At 34.1% G+C, this 26,561-nt stretch overlaps 2 protein-coding genes across 2 annotated transcripts in view; both read left to right on the top strand.

Annotated features, from left to right (window-relative positions):
* Positions 1 to 1,962: 1,962 nt before the first annotated feature.
* Positions 1,963 to 7,460, top strand: LOC106785639 (serine-rich adhesin for platelets-like). The gene is made up of 3 exons (XM_014746271.1): positions 1,963 to 4,227; positions 4,609 to 4,719; positions 7,314 to 7,460. Exons 1-3 carry the CDS (start codon positions 1,963 to 1,965, stop codon positions 7,458 to 7,460), a joined length of 2,523 nt encoding a protein of 840 aa, XP_014601757.1.
* Positions 7,461 to 7,611: 151 nt separating this feature from the next.
* The window catches only part of LOC106785656 (unconventional myosin-XV), a 36,918-nt gene continuing 17,968 nt past the window's right edge, over positions 7,612 to 26,561 (top strand). Inside the window, exons 1-23 of the mRNA XM_014746294.1 lie at positions 7,612 to 7,681; positions 7,785 to 7,848; positions 7,946 to 8,055; positions 8,284 to 8,568; positions 8,673 to 8,850; positions 8,941 to 9,219; positions 9,299 to 9,628; positions 9,718 to 10,005; positions 10,077 to 10,234; positions 10,324 to 10,701; positions 10,814 to 11,157; positions 11,410 to 11,878; positions 11,962 to 12,164; positions 12,243 to 12,514; positions 12,606 to 12,782; positions 12,990 to 13,443; positions 13,534 to 14,357; positions 15,379 to 15,857; positions 15,944 to 16,234; positions 16,308 to 16,519; positions 16,590 to 16,785; positions 16,999 to 17,995; positions 18,093 to 18,335. Coding sequence (XP_014601780.1) covers positions 7,668 to 7,681; positions 7,785 to 7,848; positions 7,946 to 8,055; positions 8,284 to 8,568; positions 8,673 to 8,850; positions 8,941 to 9,219; positions 9,299 to 9,628; positions 9,718 to 10,005; positions 10,077 to 10,234; positions 10,324 to 10,701; positions 10,814 to 11,157; positions 11,410 to 11,878; positions 11,962 to 12,164; positions 12,243 to 12,514; positions 12,606 to 12,782; positions 12,990 to 13,443; positions 13,534 to 14,357; positions 15,379 to 15,857; positions 15,944 to 16,234; positions 16,308 to 16,519; positions 16,590 to 16,785; positions 16,999 to 17,995; positions 18,093 to 18,335 — 7,245 coding nt within the window. The 5' untranslated portion in view covers positions 7,612 to 7,667. The remainder of the gene's footprint in view (positions 7,682 to 7,784; positions 7,849 to 7,945; positions 8,056 to 8,283; positions 8,569 to 8,672; positions 8,851 to 8,940; positions 9,220 to 9,298; positions 9,629 to 9,717; positions 10,006 to 10,076; positions 10,235 to 10,323; positions 10,702 to 10,813; positions 11,158 to 11,409; positions 11,879 to 11,961; positions 12,165 to 12,242; positions 12,515 to 12,605; positions 12,783 to 12,989; positions 13,444 to 13,533; positions 14,358 to 15,378; positions 15,858 to 15,943; positions 16,235 to 16,307; positions 16,520 to 16,589; positions 16,786 to 16,998; positions 17,996 to 18,092; positions 18,336 to 26,561) is intronic.

Genomic DNA, 26,561 nt, shown 5'->3' with positions numbered 1-26,561 from the left:
AATAATACGCTTTTACGAACGCAATCGGTTTTTACAATCGACAGACAGGTTGCATCTGTAATACGGGGGAGCTCATTATATGCGCTTCCCGTTCGTTTTCCATGTCCGAGCTTAATATCATCCATCGTCTACTAACACGAAGTACACACACACACACATATTTGTACGCGTATTTAGCGCGTAATTTATATAAGAAAAGAGGCACGCTTGGTTCCACCCCAAAGCACTTCGATACACTGGCGTCGGCATCTCCTTGCCATTTATTTTTACAACAATCTTAAGAAACTTTATAATCCTTCAACAATAATCTGATCATTAGATGCTTGTCCGTAATCGTCGCGATCGGACGTAACGAAGAAATTGTCGTTGAAAGGGTTGAAAAACTCGTGGTCCTTCGTTCGAATTGAAAGTTACGAATTATCTTTTCTAAGAATCCTTTATTAAAAGTGTGTATAATTAAAAAATCTCGTGCTTTAATTAAAAGCATCTGATATACGCCACTGTGCACACGAAGCAATTGTTGCGGAGCAAGGAACCTCAACTCAGCTTGCTTGCTCAGTGCTGCATCGAACATCCTCGAGTTCGGATGCACCTCGAAATTTGTCTTCTATTTAAGGAATTAGGATTATTTTGTGTGATTATTTTTTTTTTCTTTCTATTAATTTTTGTATTATAATCGAAAATCGTTTAATCGTTCGTGGGAATTTCTACGTGTGTAGTATTTAAAACGATAATATTATACTATCATCTAGAGGATTACCTGATTACATTCGAATGACGTTTCAATAAACGGGGAACCGTTAAAGTATTCTACGTGAGCAGCACGAAATTTTGTCGAGCTTGACTAACCCAATAAACTCGATAGAGAAGAAGACTCTTGTCCGTGACCTCCTAACTTCCTTAAACCGAAACTTAGCATGCGTCGCGCCGAATGTCAAATAATTGAAGAAGAAGAAGAAGAAAAAGAAGAAGAAGAAGTCAAAAAAAAAGACCAAAAAAAAACACACGTCGTCGCCGTCGTCGTCGTCGTCGTCAAAGGAGAGAATATCGAATTGATTCTCTCGAATCTTCTTATTGATGATCTTCTACGTGTACGTTAACGATCGGAGAGAAAATAGGAAACTATATAAGCGTATCACATGCGAACTGGACACGCGTAAGGAACGCTAACGACTCGGTAACGAGGTCGAGTTTACGAACTTGTCATGGAAAGTATCAGAAATAGTATTTCGATATTTGTACTATAAAACAGGTATATATAGATGTTTTTCGACCAAGTTAGTTAACAACCGCTGACATTTGTTTGAACTTTCGTATACCTGTGAATATATACGAATAACGCGATTCGCCAAGCAAAAAAAAAAGAAAAAAAAAAAGAGTGATTTTTCGAAAGCAGAAAACTCTGAAGATCTTCATGTATACGAATAAGAATGTATTTTTAAATACGACGAAAAAAAATACGAGTTAAACGAGATTTGATACTACGTTAAACGGTGAGCTCGTTTTTACGCAATTAGAACGTCGAACGACCAATTTACAATAGGAGAGTTTAAAGAACAAAAAAGTAAAGAAACAGTAAAGAATTTCACAAGTAACAGCTGCGAAAGAAGAGATGATGGGGGCTTAATGTCCTCCCCATCGATTATCGAGTTCCGTCGTGAAACGATACGAGAAAGTCGAATTCTCTCGTGAATCCACGTCCGATGATGAGGTCTCGATAGGTAGGGAGAGAGAGAGAGAGAGAGAGAGAGAGAGGGGAAGATTTTCCATTATCCAAGATTTCTCCATCTCGACGATGAGTTAAGCTACATACATACATACATACGTGTTCTGCTCGCGCATGGTAGCTCGATGACCTTGAAAGGTACGAACTGTGACAAGGAGTGCTTTCTCGCGTGGGTGAGAAAAGCAAATCGATGGATTTGCAAAGAGACATAGAGACGCAGTGGATTGATCGTCGTGATGAACAGAACGTCGTTGTCGAGTTGTGCCAGCAGCACGAAGAAAGTTGCTTCTTCTTCTTCTTCGAGAACGTTGACAACAACATCGACAGGAACTACAACGACAACGACGACAACAAAAACAGCAAGGACAACGACTACGACGACGACGACAACGACGACGACAACATCCTCCTCGTCTTTGTCGTCATCGCGAAATACACGCACGGAAGCTTTCTACGCGAGCGTGAAACCGTTATCCGCTCGACGTGCGTTGCATAATTCTGCCGGCCCAGACCCAGATGCGAATTCCGCTCCAAATTCTTGCGGAACGGCGGAACGAACGAGTAAGAGATATCAGACTTCCGGTCGTTCTAAGAAAAAGAACCACGGAATAATAACAACAGGGACAACAACGGTTGTTTCAAATCAAAATGATAGCGGTAAAGAGAGGACAACGACTAATAGTGGTAAATCGATCGTACGTGATTCGTCAGTAACGTACGTGCCAACTATTTCAAGGAAAGAAATACTCAAGAGAAGTTCTAACAAAGACAGTGATAGATACAGCGGTAAGAGATTTACCGATAGCCTTCAGCGACATTGTTGGATAAGTTCTGCGACGATCGAGATCGACCAAGATGAAGAAGGTGCTAGACCAAAGACTCTTCCATCGATGGGAAGAAGGTTACGTGCTGAGAGAGACTTCAAACAAGTCTCTAGACGAGATATCCTACGAAGGAGAGACAGCGTTGACGTTGTTACGTTTCGAGCGACCTCCCACGGAGGTTCAACTAGACTTAATGGAAATAATAGTGTCTATGGGAAAGAATATATCGAGGTAAAAGGTAACACGATTGGATCTAACTCTAGTACATCGTCGACAAGTGTTTCAAATGACACCAGGTCAAGAGCACCACGATCAACTGTCTCCCTGCAACGTTCTGGGTGGGGTAAAGATGACGAAGAACTTGATTCTAGATCCCCGACTGATTCCGATCTCTTAACAGTTAACATCTCCTCGTTTCGGGACATTAACCGCGACCTTGTACCACGATCATCGACCTTGCCCAAGATCCTACACGCTTCGAGATCCGCCCATGGTCACAGTAACGAGGATTGGTACTATAGACCGGATCCTATTAAAAAAGAACCACCTGTCTATGGTAGAATTAGAAGAAGAAAAACATCCTTACCTGTTGCACCTTCTTTCGAGGATTCCTCAAATATGAGCACTTTGTCCAGGTATACGAAAGCTCGTAAAAATTCACATGGTTCTCGATCAAACACCTTGTCAACCTATTCTAATATTGGTAAAATCAATAGACGTTTGGGCAATCATTCTCTTAACGATGGTTTTACTTATCGAACTAAATCGGAATCGAATCTTATGGATACTAGTATAAGGAGCACGGATATGAGAAAAAGTGAGATTTACGCTAAAGTATCTCGAAAAACTGGCATATCTCGTGAAGTTGAAAAAAATGAGCCGGAAATTAGTGGTCAAGCTATGTCTAGAAGAAGGATTATTCAAAATACTACACAATCCGAATCTTTGGATAGAAGAAGAGTATCTCGGAAGGCAAGTTCGGAAAAAATGTATGTACGTTCGAATGTAACTTCGAACGATCGTCATAGCGAATATTCGAGATACGACGATTTAATGGGTCGAGAACGACGAGAGTTATGTAGAACATCGATAATCGATATTAGGAACGATAATCATCAATCGGATTATTATTCATCTTGGCATAAAATACACGATGGCAAATACAGATCTAAATCACAGAACAGATTAATGGAAATTCGTAATTCCAATCGTGAACATTTGTCGTCGTGCGCTTCAACGATGATTAACAGATTGTCAAATACTCTTCCAAGTTACGTTAAAACATCGAGAAAGTTTTCTTCCAATTCGAGCGTGTCCGTTCGCGGTGCGCGTATCACCGATCCAAAAAATTTCGACGATCGAAAACGATTATTATCGAGAGAAACTGGAACATTGTCGAAGTTAACGAAGGAGAGATCGAATTGCCTGAAGAAATCGGCAGTCGGTATGCTTGCCACCACTTTTGCTTCTGCTCCTGTTGCTGTTCCTGCTGCTCATACGAGGAATCGTAGCGAGACCGATGCCATAGCTCGTAATAAATCGTCCTCTACTATCACCACGACGAGTTCATCGATTTTTGGATTTTGTACGGGAAAGAGAAGAGTTCACGCAAGAGAAACGAATAAAGAAAAAACTAAGAATGCTGAATTTTCTTATCCTCGTTGGCATTTAAAAACGGTGCTTTGCTTATTTCCTTTAAATTTATCAAACGAAAGCTACTTAACGTTTTTGATTTTTTTTTTTTTTATTAAGAGAGAGGAATTATTTATTTTTTTCCCTAATAATCGTAACTTTTTTTATTCTTCGTTGGACGTTGTTAAATTTCAATTTTTTGACGACAACATTTTATTTAAGAAAAAAAAAAACAAAAATATATTCAAACAAATTTTACTTCGACCTAAATTAGTTCAATTCATTATCTTAACGTTGTCCTTTAATCAAAGAAATTTAATATTGCAAGAAACATTTTATAAGAAAAGAAAAAAAAAGGAAAAAAAAATTGAAATCTGTTGTCATTAACCGACTTCTTTATAAAAACTCATTATTTTCTTTCCGTAGGGTGAATTGGTGTGGTTCGACCCCGGTGTCGGCCATGTTTTACCAGGTGAAGTTTTGGAATATCATAGGGCTGCCAACGTTCTTTCGGTACAAGCAGTTATTGCTGGCAAGGTAAGAATTAACAAAAACTTCGTGTTACGAAACGATAAACTCAACTTTTACTAGGTAAGTTTGATCATCGTATATATATACATATATATATATATATATGTACACGTATGTGAAGAAGAGAAAGAAGAAGAAGAAGAATAAAAAATGAAAATGATTAAAAGGCAGACCGCTTGTAACTGAATAGTAAGCGGTGAACATGTTGCGGTCTGAAGCTTCACTTTCTTGAACGAAAAGAGGTCGTTGCTCTCTCGCGCTTCTTCTTCTTCTTCATCGACGTCAGGTATACACTTACAGTATACACGTACACACCCATATATACGTGCATACATTGCAGACTGACCCACAATCGTAGTCTCATTGGAATAACATAAAAAACACAATTCCTTCGTGATGAATTATAACGATATACGATGAGTCAGCTGATTATATTCTCGATCAATAGTTAAATCAATTTTCTTTCTTCATCGATTTGTAATAGATCTAACGGGAAGTTTTTTCCTTTTTTTTATTGTGTTTTTTGTCATTTTCGAGTCTAATCGATTATATTAAATAAAAACAAAAAAAAAGGTATCGCGTACTTTTATCTAGGGTTTCTTTTTTAAAAAGAGCTTTTTATAAATAACTGCTGTGAGAATCGAGTTACACCGGCAAACGCTACGATGTAACGCCGGAAGGAAGTTGAAGAAGAAATGAGAAGAGGGAGGGGAACAAGGAGTAGAAAAAAAAGAGAAAGAGAGATAGGATGAATGACGTGAGAGTTTGAGCTCTCGTTCTCGTCTAACGGAGTACACAAACGAATATATAAGGGATGTATATATATATGTATATGTATAATAGAACAACTAGAAAGTCGAATCGAACTGAACACAGATTATTCGGATGCCTTGAATATTATGGCGGATAGCTCGAAATATTTCCGCGAAAGTGGCCTGTATAACGAAATTACGTGTGCCAAGCTCTGATAGACCGATACCCACGTTCGATCGTTGGCGTGAAAGTGCATATCGAAGTAACATAAAAGAAGAAAAAAAAAGGAACACACATACACACACACACATACATACACGTACACGTAAACACGTACACACAAGGAGTAACGCGCGTTGCTCGAGTACTTGCAACACTTCTCCGTACACTTTCAGGTTCCAAGGACATCTTAGGAGGAACGCGAGTATTCGACGTTTTTCTTTCATCGATCGAATCCTTCCTGTTTCTGATATAATTGCGAATATAGAAAAAGAAAATAACAATTGAATATAAAAAATATTAAATCGAATTAATGTCAAGTTAACTCGCAATTATAGGCTTCCTCGTTACTTTTCAATTTGAGCTTTTAATTTCTAATATGTATAATTATCGTTGGGATATTATTTGTTGGATTTTTTTTTTTTTTTCTTATAATGTTTGACTAAAGGAGACAATAGGAAAGGATTCATTATTTTGTATTAAAAACAATATTGTCTTGTAAATTTCTTCGAGTTATTTAATTATACGATCGATAACGATTTAACAATGAAAATATTTAGTTTCGAATTGATGCCTATGTTTTGTGTCCGTGGATATCATCGCGATGTGTTAAATGTATCGGATTATAGATTACGTTCTTCATGAGCGTAATGTATGATAAATCTGAATTTGAAAATGGAAGATGTAAAATTTGCCCAAAAAAAAAATAAAACATTACAAATATATTAGTCGATAGGAAAATATTTTGTAAGAATAAGATCACGATAAGTAATGATGATCATCGAATTGAAAAAAAAAATGTTAAATGTTGGAAATAAATTATTGGCATAATTAGATATACTTAACTGATCAGAATCATAGAAAATAGTATTCATTTACCAAATGAGTTACCGATACAAGATTCTTTATACCTTCCTCGTAAATGAGAGAGACCGGTTTTAGAAAGAAAATAAAACTTCGTTCACCTGTTCTACGTTTTGGTTGTTGTACACTTGTCGGCTAAGCAAAATGATAGGATAATAATTTTTCGCGGTTGAATCCTACATACATTAGGTTAAGAAACGTTCGTTGGAATGGGCTCGACGCCAATGGAATTGCAACTACAAACTCAAGCAGGCCCGGTATCCGGTTAGGTCTCACGTGAGTGGTTCTCGCGTCTTATGTGAATTCGCACAAATCTTCCTTTTTTTGTCTGACATTCTCTCTTCTCTATCTATCTCTCTCTCTCTTTCTCTTTCTCTCTCTCTCTTTCTCTCTCTTGAGGGAGAGGCCGGGTCGTAGCTATCGAGAAAACGTGGTAAAAAGTGCCTTGAAGAAAGACACTGTCATGAAAGTTCCACGAAGTTGTACGAAGTGAGCAGTACAACTTCGGGAAACTTGACTGCTACATTTAATAAAGAAATCATAAAAGGATAACAATAAGAATATGTTTAATATAAGAGATAATACGTCGATGAAACGTTTGTTTGTCAATTAAGGAAATAAAGAATTATAATGAGAAAATAAGAATTAATATCACTTTAATTCGAATTAATTTTCTTTCTAATTTATGCGCAAATATAGATAGGAAATAAAAGTAATTTATGTTATTATAGACTAATGAGATTAAATAAACGATTTACGTTAAGAAGATTAAAAAGATTGGGAAGGGGGGAAGGGAAGATAGGGATTATTCGGAGTATAAAAAATGTGGGAAGAAAGGTCAAATTTCGTTCGGATTGAAGGATACCAAAGTCAAGGTTACGGAGAAATCAGTAACACCTGGTTCACCTTAAGATCGCGTAGGAGTAACACGAAACAATGAATTTTACGATTTAATTGAATTTACGATACCGCTCGTATTATATTAAAATTGAAATAATTGACGGTCAAGAATAATTAAAGAAAGGAACACGTTATAATTGCAGCCACAGGTATTCACTTTGACGAATCTAAGCGGTGTAAGACCAAGGCAAGATCTCGGACAAAATGGCGTCGAAGATATGATACAGTTGTCGTAAGTTTTACGATAGTTTATACTATTTTCTACTTATCTAAGTAAATATAATAATATACGTAATAAATACATCTCATTCACTTACGTGAAATTAAAATTTCAGGGATCTTAATGAAGCTTCGTTACTATGGAATCTGAAGATCCGTTACGATAAAGAACTAATTTATGTAAGTTTAAAATCCTTTGAAAAAAAATAACATCGATTTACTTATGTATTTATTTTGTTTTGGTTTATTAACGATTAATATATAATAAATATTGCAGACGTACACGGGAAGCATTCTCGTAGCCGTGAATCCGTACAAAATGTTCGACATTTACGGTCTGGACCAGGTGAAACTTTACGAAGGCCGGATTCTTGGCACGTTGCCGCCGTAAGTATCGATCGATTGATCGTGTTAGTTCAATTGCACGATCCGAATAATACACAATATCAGATGAGTAGTAGTTTATCGTTGGATATCGGGATACAACTATTCGTCGGATAAATGAGCCGATAAATGAAATATAAGAGAAATATAAAATAATAACATCAACAACAACAACAACAACAATCTATTATATTAATTTAATTAACTAACCGTTTTATTATTTCTTCATAGACATCTATTTGCCGTTGGGTCTTCGGCTTATAGCCAGGTAACTGCAGCCAACAACGCTAGTGCCAATCAAGTCGTCGTCATTTCCGGGGAATCCGGTTCAGGAAAAACGGAATCGACGAAACTGGTGATGCAGTACTTAGCAGCCGTGAACCGTGCACCTAACAATCTGGTCACGGAACAAATTCTTGAGGCAACGCCGTTATTGGAAAGCTTTGGGAATGCTAAGACACCGAGAAACGACAATAGCAGCAGATTTGGAAAATATTTGGAGGTTCACTTTAGAGAGTTAGTTCGTTTATTCGTCATTTTTTTTTTTTTTTTTTTTTATATATATATCAATATCAATCGTTAAATTCACATAATGACGTTCGTTCGATCAATAATTTTAGCGGTGTCATAGTCGGCGGCAGGATAACCCAATATCTTTTGGAGAAAAGTAGAATAGTCACGCAAGCCTCCGAGGAAAGAAATTATCACGTTTTTTATGAACTTTTAGCAGGACTCGATCAACAACTCAGGGACAAATATGGACTCCTTACGCCGGATAAATATTTTTATTTAAATCAGGTTGGATTTTATATAATATATATTTAGCAAAGAGAAATTTTATTATTTCTTATAAGATATTTAATTAGTTTATATATTGAAAATTTGTAGGGTGGAAATTGTGAAATAGATGGTAAAAGCGACGTTCAAGATTTCAAAGCACTTTTATCGGCAATGCAAGTCTTAGGTTTTACGTCTGAGGAACAGGACACGATTTTTAAGATCCTGGCTAGCGTGTTACATCTCGGTAATGTTTATTTTCATCGTAAACAAATGAGACATGGTCAGGAAGGTGTCGAAGTTGGTTCGGATGCTGAAATACGTTGGGCTGCTCATCTTCTTCAAATCAGTTCCGACGGAATCATCAGAGCACTTACTACAAAAACTACCGTGAGTTTTGAGCTAAACTTTAAAATTAATTTTATTTTACGGAATAAAAAATTGAAAAAGTATTTTTCTTCGATTATAGGAAGCGAGAAACGAGAAAGTTTTTACAGCTTTGAACATAGATCAAGCTTTAGATGCTAGAGACGCTTTTGCAAAAGCTTTATACAGTTCACTTTTTTCATGGCTAGTAGCACGCGTTAATCATATCGTTTATAAAGGAACGAAACAAACGGCTGCCATTTCTATCCTCGATATATTCGGTTTCGAAAATTTTACCGAAAATAGTTTCGAACAATTGTGCATCAATTACGCTAACGAGAATCTTCAATTTTATTTCAATAAACACATTTTCAAATTAGAACAGCAAGAATACGCTAAGGAAAAGATCGATTGGACAACTATTACGTATACTGTAAGTAGACGTTTGTTCATTTTTTTCTTTGTTTTTTGTAAAAAATTAATTTTTTAAATACGGTAATTATAAGAAATTTATGAAAACAGGATAATCTACCAGTGATTCATCTTATCGCTAAGAAACCAGTCGGTATACTTCATCTATTAGACGATGAAAGTAATTTTCCTAAAGCAACGGATCTTTCGTTCTTAGAAAAATGTCATTACAATCATGCCTTGAGCGAATTGTATTCAAGACCAAGAATGAATTCGGCCGAATATGCAATTAAACATTATGCTGGTCAAGTCTGGTATAACGTTGAAGGATTCTTAGATAAAAACAGAGATACTTTAAGAGCAGACGTTGTTGAATTATTGATCAGTAGTAAAATTTCTGTAAGTATAATATTTTACATAAAATATTCATTTTTTATAATATATTAATACAAATTAATTATATTCATTAGATGGTTAGCAAAATGTTTCAACATGTAAGAACTACGCACGAGGCTAACAAAACTGTTAATAAACCCAATGGTCGATTCGTCACGATGAAACCAAGAACGCCTACAGTATCAGCTAGATTTCACGATAGTCTTCAACAACTTTTAGATTCCATGTCTCAGTAAGATCATAATTTTTTGTTATAATAAAATGGTAATTATTAGTTATAGTATCTCGTTTGTTAACTTACAAAATTGTATGTTTTAACAGATGCAACCCATGGTTCGTGAGGTGTATTAAACCTAATACAGAAAAAGCACCAATGAAATTCGACATGCCTTGCGTCCTAGAACAATTACGTTACACCGGCATGTTAGAGACAATTCGAATAAGAAAAACGGGTTATCCAGTTCGTCTATTGTTTGGTCATTTCGTTGATAGATACAGATATTTAGTATCGACACATTTACCTAGAGGAGCACCAAACAAAGAACTGTGTAGGTTGATATTAGATAAAGCGGCACCTAAAGAAGCACAGTCTCAATATCAATTAGGATTAACTCGTGTATTCCTACGAGAATCCTTGGAAAGAACTTTGGAATACAATAGGGCTTTGATATTGGAAAGAGCAGCTATTACTGTTCAAAGGTAAGAGATATAAAGAAAGATAAATGATCGTAAATTAATTTGACTTTAATGCTAAAGTTGTTTTTTGTTTCCCCTTTTTTTTTTGTTTCATTGCAATCGTATTATTTTCTAGATACACGCGTGGTTTCTTAGCGAGAAGAAGATTTTTGAACGTTTCTAGGAGCACGGTAATCATTCAAGCTGCTTATCGTGGATATCGCGAGAGAAAGAAGTTTCACGATCTTAAAAAGGGCGTATTAATGGCGCAAAAACTCTACAGAGGTAAGATACAACGAGAGAAGTTTAAAGTGCTGAAGGAAGAAATGGCTAAGAGAGCTGAAATCGAGAGAGCAAGCAAAGAACGTGCTAAAGCAAAACAACAAAGAGAGGAACAAGAAAGAGCATCAAGAGCCGTGGCTGGTGTTAATCATCTTGAAATTCCTGCTGAACTCGCGTTCATTTACAGTAAGCTCGACGGTACGCATCGAAGAGAATTAATTGACTGGTTATATACAGTAATTTCTTCTCTCCTTTTACTTTCATTTCTCATACGAATGTTCATCGTCTTTGGTTTCAGCCTCTTCTACTATTGCTTCTGCTACTACTACTACTACTACTACTACCACTACTACTGCTACTACTCTTTCAATTAATTTTCATTACTTTCATTTAACTACTTTCGTGCACCGCGTTATCCATGAATTATTTACAATTACTATCCTTCTACAGATTGGCAACCAACACATACAGAAAGAAATCTTTTGAAAGTAGTGGGTCAAGTGATTTCCATGCCGCACGCTTACGTTTTGCCATCTGATATCGATCAACATCAATTCTCAAAATACACTAACATTTACTTCAAGAGTCATATATTTGGTATGAAACGAGAACCGATTAAAACACCATTCCTTACGAAGGCTAGAGATCAAGATTACACGGATTCCTTGATGATATTCAAAATGATCTTGCGTTTTATGAACGAGAACAATTTAAGTGGAAAAAGAGAACAAGCTTTGGGAGATTATATAGTTAATAAGGGTATAGTTAATGAAAAATTAAGGGACGAGATACTTTGTCAATTGGCTAATCAAACTTGGAAGAATGAAAACGATGCTAATAAAGAAAGGGGATGGCTTTTGTTATCTAATTGTTTATCAGCATTTCAACCAAGCATTACTCTTTTCAAATATTTGCTCAAGTGAGTCTATTTTTGTTTGTTTTCATTTGTATAGTTCTTACAATTTTTTAATATATATCTCAATTAATAATTTATATATTCAGGTATGTGTCCGATCATGCTTACGATGGTTATAAAGCTTATTGCCAACGTAAGCTTCTTCAAGGAGAAAGAACTGTGTTTCGAATAATGAGTAACAATCAACAAATTGTTCAACACGTGCCAAGAAATTATCCACCCTGTGTCTTAGAATGGCGAGCTAACAGAAACCGAGTGAACATGGCTCTCAATGTTGGATTTTATGACGGTAAAACAAATTTATATGGACAAAATGATATATTGTAATTTTTATTAGAAAAATTCAAATGAATAAATTTAATAATAGGTGAAACCACCACGTGCGCTATTGATTCTTGGACAACGTGCGAGGAATTAGCTAATCTCGCAGTACAAAATCATGGAGTTGACAATACGGGTTGGACTATTACGTTGTGGAACCAATTGGATGGTCCTGATGCTATCGTAACCGAAACTAATGGGTGCGATTACGTTCTTGACTTAATTTCTGAAATGGAATTAGCACCAGCATTCCCAGCAGCCAAACACATGTTCCTGGAACAACGAAAGAACAGTTATCCTCCTATTAAAAAGAGAGACGTAAGTCTTATAAAAATATAAAATTTGTGTTAAATTACAAATAGACATTTTAAACAACATTAAATACACGCGTTAACTGATCTTGTTTAAGCATGCACAAGTAATTAGAGAGTTGGAACAAGAAATAGAGACACCCGTTTTGAAAACCTTCCAACCTCTTGAAAGGAAATCAGTACCGAAAGTTGTGGACAAGCCGGTTGAACCGGAAATTCAGTCACCAAGACGTCCAGCTGTTCCACCACCACAACCGCCAGTTTCGAAACTACCGGTAAGAGTATTACGTGTAATAAAACGAACAAAATATAAAAAAAAGAAATGAACGTGTATACCACTATCGGAAAAAAAAAGAAAAAAAGAAAAGAAATTAAGAATGATTGTAAAGATCCCACGTAAAAATAAATCAATTTAACATGATTAAAATGTTGGAAATTGTATCGCGTTAAGAAATTAATTGAAATGATTTGTCTCAATAAAGGCACGTAAGCAATCTCACGAAGCGATCTTGGAGACAACGACGGAGACCGGATTATCGAGAAAGTCAGCATTGAACGATCGTTACTTCGAAAAAGAAAAGCAACGAAGTAGAAGCTTGGACAATTTGCTACAACCCGAAGTTGTGATACCACCTAACAAACTCGCTGATCTTGGTCTATCTTCGTCTAAATTAAATGAACGTTATCACAGTCTCGAGAGAATTGGGGAAACTTCGACGGTAACCAATGCTGAATACATGACGAGAAACGAAGTTGCGCAAGAAAGAAAATACAGTAGGATAACAAGGATACCAGAACCTAATATTGAGGAAGAGGATCTTACAATCGATTTTGAGTATCCTGATATACAATCGGTCAGTCAAACTGGACGATCGGAAGATGATAAAAGCAGTTACATTAGATCGCAAACTAGATTTATTAAATCGCAATATCCTGGTAAAATTTTTGTATTATATCAGTAATGTGAATTAAATTAAATAATTAGATCGCGTATAATTAACTGTACGTTTTTTTTTTGACTTTCAGGGAAACGTGCTTTGCCAGGTAGCCAATCGAGTCGTGCTTACATCGAGAAAAGCGAATATGGTGTGAAATCGTCAGCAATGTCCGACACCAGCGAAGCACCTTCATTGGCGTCACACGTAAGGCGAGTTAGAGTACCTAGTCAAGCATCGGATGTCGATCAGTTTCTCGATGAATTATTCATGCCAGTTTTGGATGGAAATCTTGACGAGCTCTCTGATGCTAGAAGCCTTGCAGCAAGCATCAAGGGTACCAACTATGATAGCTTATTTGATGGATCGATAATAATAAAAGAGAAAAAAGAAAATAAAAGCTTCGAAGATTTTATCGGTGATATGACCGGAAATCTTGGTGAAAAACATATCACGGCTAATGTTTTGAGCAAGAAGATCAAGGGAGGTGGTAATATGGATATACCTAATCAAAATGCGGCCTTCAACTTTAGTCCAATAGCACCAGGTGTTATGTCACCACCAATGATGATGCCGATGTTCAGTCCACCCCAACAAATCCCACCAACTCAAAATACGAATTTAAACATGAATCCTGGATTCATGCCAATACCTATCTACAGCATGCAAGGACTTAGTCTTCCGCAATATCCAAATTCACCACCTAATCAAAACAACGAGATGTTAGCATATCAACAAAATCTTCAAAGAGCTTTTCTACAAAGCGCTATGGCACAAAATATTCAAATACAGCAACAACTTTTGGCTCAAAATCAAGCCCTTCAACAATTATTAGTCCAAAGTCCCCAGAATTCCTCGCAACAACAACAGCAACAGCAACAACAACAGCAGCAACAACAACAACAACAACAACCGGTGAGAGAGTCCTATCAAAAGAATAATGAATTTTTTAGTGTGTCCTCCAAATTAGACATTATATTTTTAATTTCTAGTCACACGCTGCAATTCTTTACACGCAAATTATTTAGAAACAAATTGTTCGAATGGCAATGAATATTTTTGACAGCTTCGGTTGAAAAAAAACTTCTATATATATATACAATATATATATAGAAAATATATATATACATAAATATAAATATATTATAAATATACATATCATATATATATTGTATTTGTACAATACAATCTCACGTGTGTATAATACGGTTAACATTGAAAGAAAAGCTTGCATGTAAATACTATTCACAAATATTTCTAGTATGAAATCACGTGTCTCATATTTCACACGTTTTCACGTCACCATGTAACTATCACTAACACGACCACTGCAGCTGTCATCCAATAACAAATTGTAATCGTTATCGCGGTAATTCTTGAGGATGGACACTCTTTCTGTCAATCCTCTGGGTTTCTTAGCCGCGTTTGCGGCATGGGTGTGTGTTTCCAGGGCATGGTGTTACCTACGGGCCCTTCCAGCATGAATCTTGCCCTCCCAGCCCCCCCAATCAGTGCCCAAATGGGGCCCAATGATTCTATAGGACGCAATTCAAAGGTATCTACAGATTTCATCTAACAGATAGAATCGTCCTCTATTATCAGTGATCATCAAAGCGAGATACATCATGCTTTAAACGGGCGATTCGCACATGATTTACACAATTTATAGTGCGATTTTTTTCTAATGAAAAGACTTTTTTATCTTGTTTGTTTAACATGACTTCCAGTGGTACATGGTGTCACGAATGTGTAATATAATATAATCATCGTTTATATCTATTAACTTTCGATTATTATTTAAACTATTATATAATATATATAATTTGTCACTTGTTTTTTATTTGTTCTATAGACAACAAATTAATTGCTTCTCACGATAGATAATTGTTATTGAATTTGTTAATAATAGAAACGAATAAATGTTTACTTCGATCAGGTTTCTTTTCGTGAGCCAGAAGATGGCGAACTTTGGTCGACGGAAAAACGTGGAAGTCCGTCTCAATCGATACAAAATAATCAACGTCAGGAGACGATGACGGTGAAAGCTCAAATCCATAGACCTCCGAGTCCGGATAGAAAAAATTCTGAAGTTGGTAGAAAAATCAGCATGGAATATGGTGCACGTAAGATCAGTGGCGAAAAAAAATTGGCGGATAGAAAATCGTCGGCCTCGGCCGATGTTAAAAGAACAAACACGAACAAGAGCAACGTTCAAAATAATTTCACGAATGTTCTCAGTGAATTAAAAAATAGAAAAAGTAGCGTAGACAGCAATTTATCGAATTCCAGCAACAACAAAGGTGTCCCACCACCTCCACCTATGCCACCACCTCTTGAATCACACGATCCTTCCGAATCTAGACCTTTCCTGGATCCATATGGGAGAGCCAAAACTGTACGCATAGGAAAGTGGAGGTTAGAAGGCATAACATTATTAAATTGTCAAAGATTATTATAATATACAATATATAATATATTTTGGATCTGTTACTTTTTCTTAGATGGCCACCCCCAAGTGATTCTAACGAAAATCAAAGCCAAGATAGTTTCATAGAATTTAAAATGCGTCAGCAACAGCAACAAAGGAAAATAACACCGCATTATCAAGAGTTTCCACAAAATGATTGCGTCGAACTAAACGCGGAAGGTACCGTCGAATGGGAGGAATTCGAAATTGAGAATATCGTTGGAAACGAGGAACGAACTATGATCGTGCATGGATCCGCTGGTACGAGTACCAGACATGAAAATGGACATAAGGAAGAAGGAGAGAAGAAAAAAAAGAAATCTAAGTAAGTTCAATATTATTTACATCTAGTTCAATATTTTTATTAATCAATTTATCATAACGATATATTTGTATAGATCCAGTTTGGAAATAGGTGCACAAAGACCTTCACCAGGTAGTATAGGTAAACTTAAATTAAGTTCAGAAATGAGGCAAAGACTCGAAAAGGTAACAGCCAATCACAGTGTACGATCTACAAAAACTACTGAAAAACCTGCGTTACCGCGCGAAGATGGTAAAGTTAAAAGATTAGAGGATAATCGGAAACTTTTATTGGAACAACAATTAGGTAATATATTTGTTTGCATAGAACACATGATCATTTAATTAATTTCTAATGATTTTGATCATTTGTAAAGGTGGTAGATGGGATGATTACGCTTCAACAGCTGACGACACTCAAAGTGTAACATCCAAAGGTACAACAGATATGATGACACAAGCTCAAGTTGTTAGAACACAAATTGAAAGAATGGAAAGGCCAGTACCACCACCACCTCCTATTACACCTCCGCAACCACCTAGTCCACGGGGTGGAAGCGTGTATAGTAACAGGTACTTCACGAATATTCAACTGTGTTCTTAAACTTCAGAAATTCCAAAATTATGACTAAATTAAATAACAAAAATCAAATTAAAATTTTTTTTAAATTACTTGTAGACTCTCCAAAGTCGCGTTGATCATAATTTAAAAGAATTCCAGCTTTTAATTATTAATTACTCAATAAAAAATGCGCGAAATTAAAATAATAATCACTTATTCCATAGTCAATCCGGAATACCACAACCAAAGTCACCACCTGCACCGATAGAACCTAAAACACGAGAGTCCTTCAGAACCTCTCCAGATTCAGATTCTTTCGATCATTTTCCAAAGAATCAACGTGACATGTTTAGCCAAAGTAGAGACATATTTGCTTCTCAGCAACACTTAAGGGAAAATAACGAATATAGAAACGACTTTGATAAATCTCGATCGTCGCAGGATCAAAAATCCAAGGACTTTTATGGAAAGGACAGTACGGATTTAGCTAGTACCAGGGATCGAATTTCAGATTTTGATTCCCGTCGTGACATGAACTCAGATATTTTTGATCCGAAGTATGCTAGAGATGTTTTTGAAAGTACCAGTCCTAAAAGGGATCCCTTTGGTATGACTCGAGACGTGTCACCAAAATCCAGGGACAGTTTTGGAATGCCGTCACCGCGAGATTTCGGAGTTGTACCTAATACGAGAGAATCATTCTCAGCGGCTCGGCAAAGTTTCAAAAAATTGGACAGAGAAGTGGACAGAAGATCCAGCGTTGCGTCGACTCATCGTACCGATAAAATGGAAAGAATCGAAATCGAGGAATGGCCAGAATTTCTCAGGCCGGTATTACCTCCACCCGATAAGCCAGAAATAGAAAAAGTTCAAGAAGTTGTCAACACAAAATTATATCCACAAACTTCTACAGCTCATTTCACTTACAATAGAGTAAGCTGGACGTTAAGGGTTAAGAAAGAAGTTTTCGCACCGAATGAAACCTTGAACAGTCCATTGGCACTTCATTTGGTCTTTTGTCAAGTGGCTTACGATGTTTTGGCTACGTCAAGTATCAGAATTACTAAAGAGGATCGTCAAAATATGCTCAAGATGCTCGACAATTATGGCGTTACTTTGGACAATCTTCAAAGTACTCAACACAAGATTACTATTAAGAAAAATATCGTTGATATGGCTAAACAATGGCCGTTATATTTCGCTCGAATATTTCCAGTTTCGGTGAGTGTTTATAATTATTTGTCTTTTCTTTTTTTAATTATATATAAAAAAATTGTTTTGCAAATTTATTTTGTTGAAAATTTTTAAACGTTTACAGATCGGTCCGCAACATCCGGAAACTCAACATGTCGCAGTCTCGCATCATGGTTTACGATTAATAAAACGTACAACAAATGGGGATTTAATTATATTAGAAACGTTGCCGCTCGAAGATATCGTTTCGATAAGCTCACCCAGGGCAGGTGTATGCGTGTTGCAAATTTCCTCTGGCGTTAGACTTCCTCTACACACCAACAGAGCACCGCAATTAGCTGATATGATCGGAAAGTACATCAGATCGGTAAGCGAATTTCTCTATAGTCATCTAACTAATTAACTTTACCTTTTATAACTCGACATTATCTTTTTTATCTATTTCTCTTAATCCACTCGGAATCGGGCATGATAATTTATCTTAATAAAATGCCAAATCTGTTGAAGAAAAAAAAGTCACGTTAAAATATGGCAAAGAAATAACGATTAATTTATCAATGTTTTATATATTATACAAAAGTATCACAAAACTACTTTCGCAGAATACACGATGAACTCGTGCGACTTGCGAGAACGGAAATTCAAGTACATAGCTAGCAATAAAACACATTATATAGATACGTATAACATTTATATACAAATATATATGTATATTTATTGTACGTACTTTATTTTTAGATTTACGTATGCATCTTAACATCCGTCCGTTCATAATAGGTTTTATTCTAACTCCTCCTAGTTTTTGCATAGCTCAATCATAGGATTCGTATTCGCGTATAATAATTCTAATACATATATATACATACCCCACCCCAACATTAAATGAAATTTCTTTACTTCGAAAGAAACTATATCGAGAAACTCTTCGCAATCATAATCGTAATAAAACTTCCGCGAAAATCGCACGAAAAATTCTGGAAAAAAGAGAAAGCTAACCAGTCTTTCGTATTCTTTCGTGCGTATCAAAATATTTGAATTATTCTGAATGCATTCGAGGAACATCATGTCGACTCGTTTCACTGAATAAACGAGACTATGAACGAACGAACGAACGAACGGCCTTGTCTTTCAGTTTAACATTCCGTTTCTCTATATATCTATCTTTTTCTCTTCTATATTATAAACTGCATTTGATATACATATTGATATTCTTATTAAATTACCTCTACATACATTTGTTTTATTATTTTTTAGATAATTAATACAGTTTCTATTTTTAATTAAAATACAATACATTTCCGGTAAATCTATTACTCGTTAATATTACTATTCTACGTTGTATTAATATTATTACACTCTCTTTCTATCTTCTATACTTAAGTGTTTTTTTTTTCTTCATTTTTCATCTAACTATAGCAAATAATTATGTCAGAGAATTAAAAAACAAAATCTATTTTTATTTTTTATTTCCCTTTCTTATAAATAACATCATCTGTATAAACACAGTAGAAGTGAAATAGCATAATTATTCGAGACGATCTATCCTAGATAAACACTTCTCATGATTCGAACAAGACGTTAATATTTATCATCAGACGATAGTAACGGGTGTGGATATCAATTGACTTAGAGAATTTTTCTTAGGGTACGTAATCGTACGAAGGTCGTACGTCTCGGATCCGTTGATTCTTGCGCAATTAATCTTAAACACAGATGCAAAAACCTACATACCTTGGGTGAGGTAACGCGATCGCACACACACGCTTGGAAAAATTGGTACCTGTATTATAATATAAAAAAGAAAAAGAGATAAATAAAGAAAGAAAAGAGGAGACACAGTAAGAGTCACCCAATAAGCAACTGTAAGTCTAACTAAGAGTTAAAATAATATTTCGTTATAGTGTGGTGGGTTGCGGAAAGAAAACCTACGATTTCCTTGATAGGATGATGATGAGTAATACTTGTCTTGAGAAAATAATGCAGGAAAATGAAAAAAAAAAAACTATTCAAGATAAATTTCTTCTTCCTTTCATTTCATTTATTATTACTCAATTTGTTTATTTTTTTTCTTTTTTTGACATAGAAATATTATTTTTTTCTATTCGGTACTCGTATTTATTCTTTTTTTTTTTTTTGTAAATCTTTTTTAAAAATTCGTAATATATAAATTATTTTCAGAATATAACACGTATTAATACGTTGTTTCTTTGTTAATTTCAAAATAATAAATATTATCATTAGTATACTGTACTTTAACTCTTTTAATTTATTCGTTGAAAATATGCATACATCGTAAAGATAACGAAGCAACCGATTCTTCGAAATGGTCAAAGCTGTTTTCATCTCTTTGGAAAGACTTTGGCCCGCATGACATCTCACCGGATGCTCCTTCGTGACATTATTAAAGTGACCTTGATCTTTCCACGGTGACATTCACCGCGAAAGATCGCAACGTGTCCAATGCATTTAAATAGGCGTCATCGCGTATATTGGAAAAGTAGATGAAATAATTTCTTTTTTTTCTTTCTTTTCAAATTTTTAATACAAATTATTATAATAATTTTCCATTTTATCTCGAGTTTTGATCGAGATTAAAATAATTACAATTTGTCTTTTCACATTTTTAAACGTATATTAACGTAAATTAAAAAGAAATATGATTAAGCGGTGAATATATAGAAGAAAACGAAACAAAAAGATAAGAAATATAATTTGTAATCGAAACGACGCGATAGGTTATTATATTTCCGACATAATTACTAAACCGTTTGTGATCAGCGATGCTTGAATAGCTCGATACTTTCGTCAGAGTAACCTGTGTAACCGAGGAATTCAAAATTATCATCATCGAGATGTTCCTTTCCCTACAAACGCAGGACTATCAATGAACGCTTCATCAAGAAACTCGACGGCTTGTTTCACCGTTATTTCGAAATCGACTTCGACCTCTCGACCCCGATTCAACGTTTTCTCGAAATCATTCTATACATCTTTTTTCTTTTTTTTTTTCTTATTATTATTTTTCTTCCTCTCTTTTCTATATTCTCCCCCTTATTTGAAATTAATTAAAATAATATTTCACATATTATAATATTTAAATATCGTTTTGACTATATCTTACTATATTATATCTAAATACGTTTTTAATATCAATTGTTTATATTATTATTATTATTTTTTCACAAAATATTCTATCGAATATTCGAAAAAGTGAAAGATGAGAAAAAATCAGATTTATTATTCCAATATTCCTAGTTTTGTTCATATTCGCATATACCCTCCCCCTACCTTTGTATGGATACATACAAAATGGTAATAGAGAGGTGGTAGAATGAAGGCATTGGCCAGCACATATGATCACTCACTGGAAACGTAATTTACACTAGGCGTTACCCTAACTTACCTCGTTACGTTTTTCTCCGTATTCTCTATGGCTCCGTTATAATTTCTAACTCGATCGTAGTTAATTATTGGATGAAAGGACCATTTAACGTTTGGTTACAACCCCGAAAGACCCGTAAAACGTTGCTTCCTTCATATTTTTTCTTTTGTTTTCTTTTCTTCTCTCGTCTCGATTGGAAAATCTCGGTCGTGCGGAAAATAATATAAAATCACGGTAAATAATGTCATGAAAAATTCGTACCACTGACCGTAATTGATTCATTGCAAAATCGATGGAATGCAATTGTTTATACAAATTTTCGGAATTATATGTATAGTCTCAAACAAAAGTGTTCTTACGAATTATATTTATTTTTTTTTTTTTCATTAACATCTTCCGTTAATTTTCTATTTATTATTTTTATCGTTTAAACGTATCCCTTGAGTTTTGAAGTACAATGGATGAAACAAAAAATTCACTAAGGCTTGTTTTTAGTTAAAAAGTATTTTTTATATTTTTGTTTTGTTTTTTTATTATTGTTCGTCAATATTTTATCTTCCTAATTTAGAATATATTTAAACTTTTAAGCATCGTGTGATATTTTTCTTATAAAAATAATTATATATGGAATGTAACATATTACAAATTTACACACGATGTTGAAGAAAAATTTAATCTGCACCAATAATTTGATTCAGCCTTATACTCAAAAAAATTGTTGGATTTAACAACAACAACAAAAATAAAAACCTGATAGAATTACATACATCCATTCGTAATATGATGAAAGGGGAATTACTGATTCTTTTCGTCGCTAAATTATTACTATTATTATTATTAAAGTATTTACTATCTGATCGAATGTCAGACGAAGATGATAAAATAACATCGTTTGAAAAATTATTATTTCGGTGAATAAAAATTGAGAATGAAAAAGAATGAAAATTGTAAGCAATAAGTAAGATATTTTAATTAAATTCAAATAAGTAAATTCCAGTATCTTATTAGATTTTGTTTTTTTATTTTCAATCTTCTTTTATCTTTCTCCAACTTTGAAATCATCAATAATATCGGATTTCAATGGTGTTTCGAAGCCTGGTTAAGTACATGTAGCTGTTTCCTGTACGATGTTGTCATCTCACCGTTTATGACAAAAGAGATAGAAGAAACGTCATTTATGACCGGTTAGAGTCTGTACCTTCTGAACGTTTTCTTCTACCGCAAAACTCTCACTTTCACATTTGAACACAACTTTCAAAGATGCATTCGAAACGGTCTTTTGATAATTGACATATTTTTGACGAGTTGAAAAATAAACCTTCTGGAATACATTTTGTTTGTTCGTTCAATGACAGTTAACAAAAAATTTAATTATTTTAAATTTCTTTTTTCATACCATAATGAAATTTAAATGATAAAATGTTTAAAAAACATTCGTATATTTATAATATGATTTTCTTCCTTTCAGTGAATCGATAATAAAATTTTCTGTAAAATACTTTTAGTTTCAATGACAAATCAATAATTTGTCACGTAAATTCTAAAAACATTATCGAACAAAGACGTCACGTGCGATAAAAAGAAAGTGTCTTTTGTTATTTTCTTTTCCACGTGTGTGAGGAACAACATGGATCGAGTCTCATTTTATACTCAACTTTAAAATTTATATATTCTCACAGCATGCGTATATGGATATGTATATATACTTACGTATCACTTATGCATATAGGTATACTTGCTTGAAAATTGAACACGTCAATGTTCATCATGCTCGAATATAGTCAATGTTTATACGAATATAAAGAAGCACCGGTCAATTCGCTTTTGTTCGTTCTCGCAATACAACAAATCGAATAAATGACCGGTCACGGTAGCAACTCATTGTTCTATTGAAAAGCAAGAAGACTAAAGGGAGTTTGACAATAAGTCAAATTGACAAATATTACACGACAAATAACGGTAATTTAGTAAAAGAACAATCCTTCTTCATACGTTCCTTTTAAAATAACACGAGAAACTTACTAATCTTATCTAGAAAGTACCTTCTCACGTTTTCGTCTCTTTATCTCTATAATTGTTAAAGAAAAAGTTTAGAGAGAGAAAATAATTATTAAAAAAGAAAAAAGAAAAAAAAGAAAAAAATACACAAACAAATATAATTTACATTAATACTCGTTACGAGTTAAGAATAATTCTTGGGAATGATCAACAAGGTCTCGATTCTATTTCTCTTGTTACTTTTTTTTCTTTTTGACAATTATACTTATAAGAAAAGACACAGAAGAAGAAAATGTTACCAGATGATAGTTAACAGATAAAAAGTCACGCTATCGATTTAATCTTTTTTTTTCTAATTGCAAGTTAAGAAGAACTTTCATTCTTCTTCGTTCACGGCAACGCTTCTTCTCGTGTACACGCGACACGTACGACATTTTGTTACCTCCACCACACACAACACAAGACAACACTGACGTAATTTGCGAGCCACCGTGGATTGTAAACAAAACTCGTTCCGCGTATCATGGGTGCGTGCACGAGGCGCATCGCCGTATAAAAAAATGAAAAAAGAAAAAAATATAAGAAAAAGAACTCGGTGTAGTACGCCTTCGGGTTGTCAAACGTTGTTTCTACTTCACCAAGAAATTTGATCTTTCTTTACGTTATCTTTACTCTCTCTCTCTCTTTCATATTTATTTTCTTGTTTTTTTCTTTTCACAGAACTCGAATTTTAAAAATTAAACGAACAAATCGGCGTAAAGAAATTTCTCTATTGCGCCGAGTAAGGAAAAAAAGAAAAAAAAATTGCGAAACATCACCGACACATTCCAACAAGTAATTATTAACCGTGGAAAGCGTTAAGATTGCGTTTAATTGAACCAAAAAACTTTTACTTCGCTTATATTAAAAAATGCTTATATTAAAATAAAGTAAAGTTAAATGAAGACAAACGTTTTGTATGTGATTTGTAAGTAATATGTATTATATCTATCTCTCGTAAAATAATTTCATATTTTATGGTAAAAATATAGATATATAAAATTGTACGCAAAGCTATGTTTAATATGATCCAACAAATTAATAATATATTTGTTTTATTATATTATATCATTATATTATTAATAGAACTTATTTAAAAAAAAAATTATATACAAATAATATCAAGCATTATTTTCATTTTGAACAAAAAATATATTTTCTATACAAATTTATGTTCTCGAATTTATCAAAGTAAACTCTCTTACCTATGGACCACCCTGTATAACAAAAAGGGAAATGCTTAGACGCGACAGGTTTATAGTAAAGCTCCTTTACCACAAACCCACGTTCATAACGATTATATCGTAATAACGAAATTTCATTGCTAGACTATATTAAAAGGAGAGACAGACAGAGAGAGAGAGAGAGAGAAAGGGGAAGAAAGAAAAATAGAAATAAATTGAAAAAAAATATATAAAACTTCTTAGGAAGTTATTTTTATGCATCCCAAAGATAGAGGTAAAACTTAAAAAGCCATATAACTCGTGAATGGGGTAAGCTTAGACCTCCTTCTTGTAGTTCCGAGTTCAAGCAACTTGTTTTTAGATACCTTCTGGAAACAACACCTTCGTTTTGTGCGTGCTACTACGATACAGACCGGAAACTCATTTAAATTGCTAATGAAACATCGGCAGCATGATTCTTATCTTCCTTTGACTTCAACATCTAGCCCAAATTCTCTCGTGAATCTTCTTCCTAGGATTATTACATATATATATGTATGTGTATACTTACTTTCATACGTATATATATATGTATATACTTATATACGTATATAATCAAAACGTCATCAACGTTATTGTATTGCTTATTTCGTGCAATACTTTCTCCGTTTGGTAGGACGTCATAAATCTTTACCTCATGAGAGAAATCATTGTTTCCAAGTGAAACTGGTATATATATATATATATTATATCGTGAAATATCATCAGCAGAAAATGATCAGGTTGTTTCTCAAAACTTATAATGATTCGATTTTATAAGATGAAAGATTAATTAAATACTATGATAGGTTGTTTTGTAATATTGTTAATCATTACAATTATTTACATTATCCGACAAAAATGTACACCGATTATTAAATATATATATATATATTCGAAATTTTAATAATAATTATTATTATATGAAATTTTCTTTTCTCTTTATGAAATTGTAATTCTTATGTAACAAGAAGAAGAAAAAACTTGCAATTGACATTGCAAGTAATTTAGTCGATTATCATAGAATTTCAAAAACTATGTTTACACTTCAAGGAAAAGAACATATTTTCCCGTTACGTAATTGTGTTCATGAGCGAAAGTATTCAGGACGATATCGAAACAATTTCGATTTCACTTGCTCTCGAAGCGTCTTATACACACATACCTATATATATATATATGTATATGCGCAACATCTTAGTTAGAAAAAAAGAAAAAAGAATATATAAAAGGAAAATGTACTCCGAGAAAAGAATGTGATAGTAAAAAGATAACAAAAAAATCGTGGAGAGTTTTCCAAGATCTGCAAGATCTTATAGACCGGTCTTTCTGGTAAGAATGGTTTAACCATTTAAAGCACGAAGAACGTAAATTGTTTCAACGTTGTTCTGACACTTTTCTTTTCTTTTCTTTTTTTTTTTCTTTTTTTTTTACAAAACTTTCGGCGTCACGTATCGGATGTGAAATGAATTTACCAGAGATGTTAGGAAAAATTCGCCATATAACATAAAACGTAAACTCGTTTGAAAGTACCTAGAAGCGTGTATCGTCATTAGTCGAATTGTTTTGAAAACTACCATGAACGGAAGTGGGATCGTGTTTCCTACAACTATTGAAAGAAACCCTACCGAGTATGTCACTGAGGTTAAACATAATCGATCATACAATTGAACGGGTGTAGCTAGCTTCTATTGTCCAATGCGAAAATTTAAAAGCTTCAACTGGTTGGAATAATAAAATGTTTCAATTTACTTTTGATAATGTAAAATTATCTATATGAGACAAATTTTTATATATCTTTTCACAAGTTATTCAACAAATTAATAAATATATATCTTATCTTTTTGATTAATCATCAGAAAAATTTCTATGATGTTTACGTGTTTCATAATTATTCGATATTTTTTTTGTTTGTATCGAAGAAAAAATTATTAATTATGCAACATCGGTTTGTATTTCAAATCTATCGAAT

Source organism: Polistes canadensis, unplaced genomic scaffold (assembly GCF_001313835.1).
Source record: "Polistes canadensis isolate GaletaPanama2010 unplaced genomic scaffold, ASM131383v1 scaffold_54, whole genome shotgun sequence".
Lineage (NCBI taxonomy): Eukaryota > Metazoa > Arthropoda > Insecta > Hymenoptera > Vespidae > Polistes > Polistes canadensis.
The sequence above is the reverse complement of the archived record's forward strand: the minus strand, read 5'-3'. Positions and strand labels throughout refer to the sequence as shown.

Bases quoted from the DNA above. Each gene is read 5' to 3' on its own strand.
- LOC106785639 (XM_014746271.1), top strand. From the start codon at position 1,963: ATGAACAGAACGTCGTTGTCGAGTTGTGCCAGCAGCACGAAGAAAGTT. The intron at 4,228-4,608 runs GTGCTTTGCTTA...TTCTTTCCGTAG, and splicing joins CTCGTTGGCATTTAAAAACG to GGTGAATTGGTGTGGTTCGA. The intron at 4,720-7,313 runs GTAAGAATTAAC...ATTTACGTTAAG, and splicing joins AAGCAGTTATTGCTGGCAAG to AAGATTAAAAAGATTGGGAA.